The 11015-nt window shown below is 38.6% G+C and overlaps 1 protein-coding gene across 1 annotated transcript; it reads right to left on the reverse strand.

Annotated features, from left to right (window-relative positions):
- Positions 1-1453: 1453 nt before the first annotated feature.
- CSNKA2IP (casein kinase 2 subunit alpha' interacting protein) lies at positions 1454-9681 on the reverse strand. The gene is given in 4 exon segments (XM_049709860.1): positions 1454-6589; positions 6591-7017; positions 7020-7347; positions 9595-9681. Coding segments are annotated over 4 exon segments (2235 nt in total). The 3' UTR covers positions 1454-5196.
- Positions 9682-11015: the final 1334 nt, after the last annotated feature.

Below are 11015 nucleotides of genomic sequence, written 5' to 3' on the forward strand. Positions count from 1 at the left end.
GTGCATGTTGACTATAGTTAACAATACTGTATTTCATATTTGAAAGTTGCTAAGAGACTAGGTCTTAAAAGTTCTCATCACACACTCACACCAAAAATTTGTAACTATGTATGAGGATGGAAGTTAACTAGACTTACTGTGGTTATCATTTTGCAGTATAGCTAAATATCAAATCATTATGTTCTACACCTGAAACTGATATAATGTTGTAGGTCAATTATACCTCAATAAAAAAAAAAGTTTTTAAAGAATGTCAGTGCAACACTGTATGCAATGATAAAAATGTAAATTAACCAAAAACTGTAATGACTCCACACTATGCAGTTATATAATATACATGTATGTATATGTGTGCTTGTGTATATAGACAATATACACACATTATATATATGTGTATATATATATGTATATAAATGGAAATGAAAATCTGTATCTTATAACAAGAATAAATTTCAGAAACATACTCCAGATCAAAAAACACACATTTTAGGGCTTCCCTGGTGGTGTAGTGGTTGAGAGTCCGCCTGCCAATGCAGGGGACACGGGTTCGTGCCCCGGTCCAGGAAGATCCCACATGCCGCGGAGCGGCTGGGCCCGTGAGCCATGGCCGCTGAGCCTGCGCGTCCGGAGCCTGTGCTCCACAATGCGAGAGGCCACAACAGTGAGAGGCCCGTGTACCGCAAAAAAACAAACAAAACACACATTTTAAAATGTTAAAATACATTATAATAAAATATGTACAAAACTTTAAAACATCCAAAAAGGATTGATTTCTATGGCTCCGTAAATATTTAGTAAATTTCTTTAAAAAAATAGATAAATATGACCTACAGCAAATTCTTGACAGTGTTTACTTCTAGAGAATGCAGGATAGGATTGGGATCCTGGATGATTATATACACAAGTGTTAGCACTTGTATCAATAATGTTTTATTTCTTTAACACATGAAGTAAATGTAACCAAAGAATAAGATTAGATAAAGCTGGGTAGTAGTGAAAAGACTTTCATAAATATATTGACTTTTTTTTTTTTTTTTTTTTTTTGCGGTACGCGGGCCTCTCACTGTTGTGGCCTCTCCCGTTGCTGAGCACAGCTCTGGACGCGCAGGCTCAGCGGCCATGGCTCACGGGCCCAGCCGCTCCGCGGCATGTGGGATCTTCCCGGACCAGGGCACGAACCCGTGTCCCCTGCATCGGCAGGTGGACTCAACCACTGCGCCACCAGGGAAGCCCGACTATTATTCCCTATGGGTTAAAATAATTCATAATAAAAATAAACAAAAGCATGAATAAATAAAAGAATGGTATAAGTCTGGCAATGAATACTGAAGTAGAGAATATGAAAATTTTAAAAAATATTTTAAGACTTTAAAACAATAGAAATGCATTTCTTTTGAAGATTTCTCATAGAAATATGTATTTTCTATATGTATTATTAGCAAAGCCACAAATGATACCAATAAGTAGAAAGGATTAGAACAGCAAAATTGTATGCTACATATTTTATCTAAAATAGACGAGACGACATGTTTCATTTTCATAACATTTGTTTTAAGTTGATTATAACAGGAATTCATATTCATTGAAGATTTGGAAAATATAGAAAAGAAAATGAAAAAAATCTACCCATTTCCTAAACACTCCATTATAACTATTGTCCCATAATAACCACATTTATTCAACATTTTGGTGTTTACTTCCAGTCACTCCATCTTTCTCATACATATGAAACAGATTTTACACAAGTACACACAGATACATATATGCAAAATTTCAATGTTTTTCAAGGTGGAATCATATATAAACTGCATGTGATGTCTTATAATCTGAGTATGTTTTCACTTAAATCATAAATGATAAATTCTCTCTTCACTGTCTCTGATCGAGCAGTCCTTTTTGAAACTTAAATGCATTAGTTTATCTATCTCCTCTTTGTTTCACTTTCTTCTTTCAACATGCTCAGGATCACTAGCCATGCTCAAGGGTTCTCAAGATATTTTCCTAAAGAAAGTATTTCTATTCCTAACATAAATGTAGGTGCAATGTTAGAAATAACATTTTTTTTTCACTAGGAAAAGCATCACATGTATGGATCATGGTGTATTTAAACACTTTTCTGTTAATGAACAAGATTTTTTCCAATCCCTCACTATTATAAAGAAACACAATGCCTACTTGTTTATATGATTCTACATAGTCATGACAATTTCTTTAAAATAAATTCCAATGAAGATGATCCTAAGGAAAATGATTATGTATATTATTAAGGTTTTGATATTATTATCAAATTATCATCCAGATATGTCATACTATTTTATATCAATTGGTTTGATAAAAATGTGACAATTTAGAGAATCTACTTTCTACTTCCCAATTCCTATGTAGCCTGTTTTCATGTCCAGGCCTTTCCATTTAAGGGAAAAGGCACTAATGAGACACAATTAAATCTTTTTTTACTACTTTTCAGTTGATCTCTTTATTTAAATACAGTAAATTTTGAGTCCTTCTGCCCTTCTGAAATCTGCTCTCATCTGTATAAGATCTGACAGAAATTTCTTGACCTTTCTGGCACAACACATATTGTTCCCTATTTTGAAATCTCTTGGTATATGAATAGAAGCTGGAAGAGTGAGTCGGATATTTGCCGTTGCCGTGTATTTTTCCCATTAAGTTTCATGCGATTTTATTTCCAAATTTAAAAACTAGGAAATAATGGTTAACGAATTCTTAAAAATTTTTTTCTGAAAGTAGACCTGTTCTAATTAAGAACAAAATAAATAACTGCCAATACAATGGAGAAGTTAAAAATAATTAAATCGTAGTCCAATAAATAAAGAAAAATTTTAAAATGAGGCATAAAGTTTAGAAAATAAGCTAAACAGTGGAAAATTAAACATGTAAATTACATCAACAAATAAAAATCAGTTGAACTCCTTGGTTTAATTTTATTCAATAAATATTTATTGAATACTTAGTATGTGCCAGGTATCACTAGGTCCTGAGAAGTTAGTGGTAAACAAGTCAGACACAAGACCTCCCCTTATGAAGTTTAGTCTAGTAGAAAACATATTAAAGAAGTAATTATACAGATGATGTGTGTCATCAACAGAGATATTCAGGGTGAATTAAGCACACGTCAAGGGTTTTCTAAAGAGGTTAGAGAAAGCCTTGAACACATTATCACACACCTAAGCTCTTCTTCATCATCACTGATCAGCTATGCATAAGCCTACATCACATTAAATACTGAAATACTAGAAAGGAACACTTTTAACATAAGACATAAGACAAGGATGACTACTGTCATCAGTAACATTTTTATGTATGTTCTCACCAAGACAAAAAGTACAAAAAACAATTCAATACTAGTATGGGAAAGAAGCAAACAGATGAAGCATTACTTATTTCAGAGAATTTTAAACAGATGAAGAGTTTCAGTAGCATTAATTCAATATCAATACATATTTCAGGGAATATACTCTATTTCAAGGACTAGACAAAAACTAGAAATAAAATGGTGAATAAGAAGTTTTCAGTCTAGTGAGTGAAGACAGACAAGAAATAATTGCTTTATAATATGGTTAAGAGCAGTATAAAGAGTAAAAACAGAGTTTCATGGTAATAAGAAGGCCAGCTAAACTCTTTCTTTGTAAGTGGATCAGGAAAAGGCTTCCCAGAAGATGTTAAGACAAAATAGAGCCCTGTAGAGCAAAAATGTATAGAAGGATGGATCTTTCTGGACAGCAGAATTGTTGTTTTAGAAGTGTAGGATGATTGCTTCACACTGTAAAGAAATTAATGATTAATGTGGCTGAAACTGGAGAAGAATAAGAAATCTTTTCTGAAAAGATTTCTGAAAAATTTTTTGAAAATAATTTTGAAAAATTATCATGATTCAATCATAAAAGGAATTTAGACTTTTCCCAGAAAACAGTGGGCAATGATAAAAGTGTTATAAACAGTGAAATGGCCTTATTAAATTTTGTCTCAGAAATGCATTCAAAAGTTAAAATACATGTTTAGGAGTAATCTAGCTGACAAATGCTGTGACCACAACTAGAATAGTGGCAGTGAGGTTGAAGGAAAGAGCTGGATTCTGGAGACAATAAGGCCATGGAACACATGGGCCTGGAGAGGGGCAGGCAATGAGAAAAACAGTCAAACTCCATGACAGATGGTGGTACACCCACTGAAATAGGGAACACAGAGGGCAAAGGACTATAATGTAAAGATGCAAGTTGTAAATGTAAAGATGATAAATTCTGGTTTGACCATATTGAGTTTGAGGTGCCTGTGCAATGTTCCACTGGAAAAGCCCCATATGCAAGCTGGTGTTCAGAAAGATGTGGAGTGGAGAGGCAGAAGTGTGAGCCATCAGTGCATGCAAGAGAAGCTAATTCTAGCCCTTGGGCTTAGAGATAATCACTTAAGGTAGGAGGTAAGACAATTCCCTCCTTTTCCCATTACTAGTGGACCCAGTGGAACAAAAACATTTTTAAACATTTTTATTAACCTGTTTAAGTTGTATAGGTAGAAGTGATGAACAAGTGACTTTAGAGCCCATAATTTAAATGTTGGCACAGTCAGCATAAGGTAGGATTGTCTGCATCAGTTAGTTATTCTTTCCTGAGATTTGCTAACTAGTAACTAGTAACTAGTAAATCACTGCATTTTAGAGTGTGGGATCTTAGCATAGAAGAATTTTCCCTAGGAACACATAACTGAAAAGATTCCTTTCTCTATATATTCTTACCTGTTGAACATGATGTGAATTTTCTTTAGAGGTAGGGAAACGGATTAGCATACACTGGTTTAAGGATTCTGTCATTATTATATCTTATGAGGAAGGAGAATAACAATGAGTTAGATACTGTTCAGGGCAAGACAAATGAGGTGTTTCTGGTCTATGGCCAATTATTATTAATTCACTTAACAATTATTTTATAGTGGTTACTGTAAGCCAGGCATTTGGTTAAAAACATAGGATTCAATTTGGCTTCTAGGAGATCATAGTCTATTATTTAAGTAGAAAATAGACTTAAGAGTAATAGTTCCCCTCAACTAGCTGCTTCATCAGCTGAATTATAGAGGCACGCTTAGTTAATACTAAGAATTTTAATAAGCACGATAGGAAATCAATCTCTAATGTCAAAGAACTAAGAGGTCAATTGCCTTCAAAGAAACAAAAAAGTTAATTTAATCAAGATTTCTCTCATTTTGAACCTTTGTCTGGAACATTTTGAACAGTATCTTTGGCCCCTTTCTCCTTTTTACTGTGGTGCTATTCCTCATAGGCCTTGTTTGGGGAGATGGTGATTGACTTGGACATGGTTTTCCAGGAAGTGGCTGGTGATTTTTACTACATATAAACTCAAGCCAGGAGACCCCTGGAGGCAGCCGGTGGTAACGAAGTACCTTAGTGGACACACAGCCTGAGACGGTAGATGTGGTAGACTCTTTCAGAGGATGAGGAGGTAAAGGGGGTGTAGTGGAAGAGGAAGAGGAAGAAGAGGACGATGAGGAAGAAGATGAGGGGAGTAGGAACTGCGACTGAGGGTTACTACTTTCCTTAACATAGAGCAGCCAGTCTATAGCCTGGGGCTGTTGGCTTATAGCTTGGTTTTCAGGGGCTACTGTCGGCCATGTTTTCTTCACATTAGCCTCCTTGGTGATATCAGGTTCAGATGTAGGGAAAAATTTTGATATCTCCCCAATTCCTCCAAGGTTTTCTTCAGGGACTTCATCAGGCTGATTTTCTTTCACAGGGAATGAAAAAGAAGTCTCTGGTAGAGAGAGGATAAAAACTAGTTTCACCTCTATTTCTTCCTCAGGAGTGGCCTCAGGTGCTGGGATGACAAATAGTGTTGCAGCACGAGGGTCTTTCCTTCCTGTAAGATGGTTACACTGAGATTTTATGCAGGAAGCACAAGCTAAACAAACCATATAACTTGATGAAAGGCGGGGTCCAGGATGAGGATTTGCCCTTCCCCTCATCCTTCGAAAGAGAATCTGCCTACAGAGATCCCTCTGGATTCTGGTCTTGGAGAGAGAGTTGACAATTTTATTTACAACATCATCAGGGACCGTTCCACCTTTGATAATGCAGGGATGAATATAACCTAAAGTCCATCGAATTTCCTTATTTGGTTCTGTCTTTTCATAAAGACCAAAACTGCTTTTACTCTGGAGCCTGGAGCCCAATGTTAAAGCAGCTATGTTCCTGATGCAGTGTTTGGAGCTTAATAATGATGGACCTGAGATATTTGGTTTGGGATGGGGTGAGGGAAGATCTGTGGCCTTGTGTTTGTCACTTAGTGAAGTGGTGTTCTGAAATTTTGAGTGACACACTGGTGAACTCAGGGTCCTGAAGTTACGATCAAGTGTTTTGGGCTGGAACAATGGCAAACTCTTTGACTGATGCATAGAATGTGGTAAAGGTGATTTCCTTTCTTTTGAGTTGGACAACGTTAATCTCAGAACACTGGAATTAGAGCTCAATACAGGTGTTGTCTGAGGTCTGGAATCAGGTAACGATGAGCTCAGAGTCATCTGACTGGGCTCCAAAGAAGGTGATGTCTGAAGCAAGTCGTGTTTGAGGTGTAGAGTTGAATGATGGTGAGCTCAAACATCTTTGATTGCGCTCTAACAAAGAGTGTCAAAGGCTATCCAATGAAGAGGCTTTCTGAGGCTTGGACTTGGGTAACGCTGAGCTAAAGGCTCTTTGATTAGGTCCCAAAGATGACAATGTCCATAGGTAGTCTGGGGAAGGAGTTTCTTGATGTTTGAGGGCATATAATGATGAACTTGAGACCCTTCGATTAGACTTCAGTGAAGGTGATATCCAGCAAAGGTCTAGGGAAGATGTATTCTGAGGATTGGGAAAGGGTAATTGTGAGCTCCAGGCTGTTTGATTGGGCTCTGGCAATGATGTCTTGGTGAGGTCAAGTGAAGATGTGATCTGAGGTTTGGCGTGGGACAACAGTGAGCTCAAGCCTCTCTTATTAGGCCACAGGGAGTTCTCTGGTGGAGGTGTAGTGAAGGTGTGGCCTGATATTTGGAGTGAGATAATGGTGATTTCAGAACCCTGTTATAGAGGTCCCGTGAAATTGTGTCCTGACACTTGGCAGAGGGCAATATTGAGCATCTCTGTACCTTCTGGTTAGAGTTTAGGGGATGCACTGCAGGGTTATTACTATGGGATTCTACTCTGACCACAGATTGGTTATTGGGTTGCTTTTGTTTTTCATCTGTGTGTTGATGTGTTATTGAGCTGCTTGTGGCCAGTTGGTAAGAGTGTTCTAATGGCACAAACTGTTGATCATAGTATGCTAGTGGCACCAACTTGTGCTAGTCTAGAGGTCTTTCTGAAAGCAGTTGGCTTGCAGGGATGTTTTAGTAACTGATAAGAGTCTTTTAGCTGGATTCCATGGACAACAAATACTTTTAAATAAAAAACTTAGGTAGTTTCTATCATCTATCATGTAATCTTTTTGTTAATTCCTAAATATTATAGAGCGTTTCAAAATTGAGGTGTAAATGAGGTTGAAAAAAGTGTCACCAATTGAGATTCTTCTCTGTCTTCTCTTTAGAGTTTTTTCCTCTTGAGGAAATAATGCCTGTTAACAAAAGAGTGAAGAAGGTTCAGAAGAGATCCTGATAGGGATATTAATTTTCTCAAACAATTTGTAGTGACTAGAGAACTACTGTGTGTGTAACTTTTGAATTAAACTTTCTAAATTCCCAATTGCCCATCTGTAAAATAGATAAACATAATGTTTAATTTATTGGGTTAAAGACTAAATAATACATCTAAAATGTGTAACAGTGCCCAAGATATAAGAGATGCTCAATAAAAGGTAATAGCTATTTTCGGTACTCTTTCAGTGATTGCTTTAGTAAAAAAAAAAGAAAAAAGAAAAAAAAGTCTGTGATAAGTTTATTGCATGAAATAAGAGAATCTTAAAGAAAGTGAAATGGAAGTTCTGATATGTTAGTTTTCAATTTAGATTCAATTACCCATCATTATCACCTTTTAGCTTACTTCCAAAAGACCATAATTCTAGTTGAATGTCTATTGCATACTTTCAGTCTTAGTCTTATTTGTCACTATTGCAGCTTTTGAAACTGTTGATCACTACCTTTTCAAACAATGTTCTTCATTCATGTCCATTATTTCTCTCTACTCTGATTCTCTCATCCATTCTCTTATTTCTCTATAGATCTTCACTGAATTCTTTTCTTTTGTTCTCACCTCAGAGTAGTTCTCAGACTTACATCACCAGTTCTGTCCTATTTTCACTTTATTCCTAAGGAATCACATTAGTTACATTTAGGATTTAAAAATGAACTATAGAAAGTTTATAAAAAACAGAACTTTCTATCTGGTCAAAAGCAATACAAGCATTTACTACTCAGGAAACACAGCTATGGTGCTTCTTAAAAAGCAGCACATGGGCTTCCCTGGTGACGCAGTGGTTGAGAGTCCACCTGCCGATGCAGGGGACACGGGTTCGTGCCCCAGTCCGGGAAGATCCCATATGCCGCAGAGCAGCTGAGTCTGTGAGCCATGGCCGCTGAGCCTGCGCGTCCGGAGCCTGTGCTCCGCATCGGGAAAAGCCACAACAGTGAACGACCCGCGTACCGCAAAAAAAAAAAAGCAATACATGGTTTAACATGACACTATTTCAGTGCATTTTTCATGGTCAAGGGTCTGTTCTTCAGGTTTTAAGGCTAAAACACACTATATGACAAAAAACCCAAGAGTAATTCCAACTGATGCAGGGATTAGCCAATTAGAACACTGACTTTAAGGCCCTTGAAGAATGAGAGCTATCAGAATTTGGTTTCATGGTTATTTCTATGCTTCAATAACTTACTAATCCAATTTCTGACGGACAACTTTATTCCTCATATATGCCAACTTATCCACTTATTTACTATCAATTCTACTACTGCTAGAATTTTTTCCCTTATGTTAAGGTATCTTTCCACATATTTAATATTATTTACATTTATTTAAAAATATATCTTATTAGTATCTTAATTCACTTGTTTTCAAGTGTTGAGTCATTCTTAGTGGAATTCTCCAAGTATCAACAATATTATTTACATACCAATGACTTCCTAATTATTTTGTCTCTAGTCCTGGTTTTCTCTTTAGCTTTGAAATTCTATTTCCAATTAATCATCAGACTTCTCTATCCAAAATTCCCCAAAACAATTCAAGCACAAAACATAAAAATCAGTAAGTTATTTCTCCTTATAAAGAAATCATCTTTTTGTATATCTTCTCTCTCGGTTCTTAAAACCTAGTCATCTAATTCAAAATCTTTGAAATCATCCTGGACAGCTTCACTTTCTAAAATGATTTAGAAACCAGGACCTGTTGGTTTTATCTCTTTCATACCTTAATTCATCTTTTTTCTATCCAATTCCACTATTTCAGTTTATACCATAGGCATATCTCAGGTAAACTAATGTATTATTATATTAACCTCTACATATCTTTCCCCCATAACCTCACTCACTCTCTTCCCTCTCCTCTGTCACACATCCAAAGCAAACTCTTGCTGGTGAGACATAGTTACTCCTCACCCAAAGATTTTCTTCATTTTGCTTCTGCCTGCATGAATAATAACGACTGAAGTTACTTGCTGGATTTTGTGTGGTGTGTTTTGACATCCAATACTTTAAAAGGAGGGGGAATGGCACATCCTACTATATATGTGTGGCACTCTAACAAACTTCTAGATAATAATAATAGAGTAACTCCATGATCTTGATGTAAGGAAAGAGTTCTTAAAAGAACATAAAAAGGCTTCAAGATGGCAGAAGAGTAAGACGTGGAGATCACCTTCTTCCCCAAAAATACATCAGAAATACATCTACATGTGGAACAACTCCTACAGAACACCTACTGAACACTGGCAGAAGACCTCAGACCTCCCAAAAGGCAAGAAAATCCCCACTTACCTGCGCAGGGCTAAAGAAAAAAGAAAAAACAGAGACAAAAGAATAAGGACGGGACCTGCACCAGTGGGAGGGAGCTGTGAAGGAGGAAAGGTTTCCACACACTAGGAAGCCCTTTCACTGGCGAAGATGGGCGTGGCGGAAGGGGGAAGCTTCGGAGCCGCGGAGGAGAGCACAGCAACAGGGGTGCGGAGGGCAAAGCGGAGAGATTCCCGCACAGAGGATCGGTGCCTACCAGCACTCACCAGCCTGAGAGGCTTGTCTGCTCCCCCACCAGGATGGGCGGGGGCTGGAAGCTGAGGCTCGGGCTTCAGTTGGAGCGCAGGGAGAGGACTGGCGGCGTGAACACAGCCTGAAAGGGTTAGTGCGCCACGGCTAGCCAGGAGGGAATCCGGGGAAAAGGTCTGCAGCTGCCGAACAGGCAAGAGACTTTTTCTTCCCTCTTTGTTTCCTGGTGCGCGAGGAGAGGGGATTAAGAGCGCTGCTTGAAGGAGCTCCAGAGACGGGCGCAAGCCGCGGCTAAAAGCGCAGACCCCAGAGACGGGCATGAGATGCTAAGTCTGCTGCTGCTGCCACCAAGAAGCCTGTGTGCCAGCACAGGACACTCTCCACACCTCCCCTCCCAGGAGCCTGTGCAGCCCGCCACTGCCAGGGTCCCGGGATCCAGGGACAACTTCCCCGGGAGAACGCATGGCGCGCCTCAGGCTGGTGCAACATCAAGCTGGCCTCTGCTGCCGCAGGCTTGCCCCACATCCGTACCCCTCCCTCCCCCGGCCTGAGTGAGCCAGAGCCCCCGAATCAGCTGCTCCTTTAACCCCCTCCTGTCTGAGCGAAGAAGAACCGCCCTCAGGTAACCTACATGCAGAGGCGGGGCCAAATCCAAAGCTGAACCCCAGAAGCTGTGTAAACAAAGAAGAGAAAGGGAAATCCATCCCAGCAGCCTCAGGAGCAGCAGATTAAATCTCCACAATCAACTTGATGTACCCCGCATCTGTGGAATACCTGAATAGACAACGAATCATCCCAAATTGAGGAGGTGGACTTTG

This window comes from Orcinus orca, chromosome 5 (assembly GCF_937001465.1).
Source record: "Orcinus orca chromosome 5, mOrcOrc1.1, whole genome shotgun sequence".
In the NCBI taxonomy this organism is placed as follows: domain Eukaryota; kingdom Metazoa; phylum Chordata; class Mammalia; order Artiodactyla; family Delphinidae; genus Orcinus; species Orcinus orca.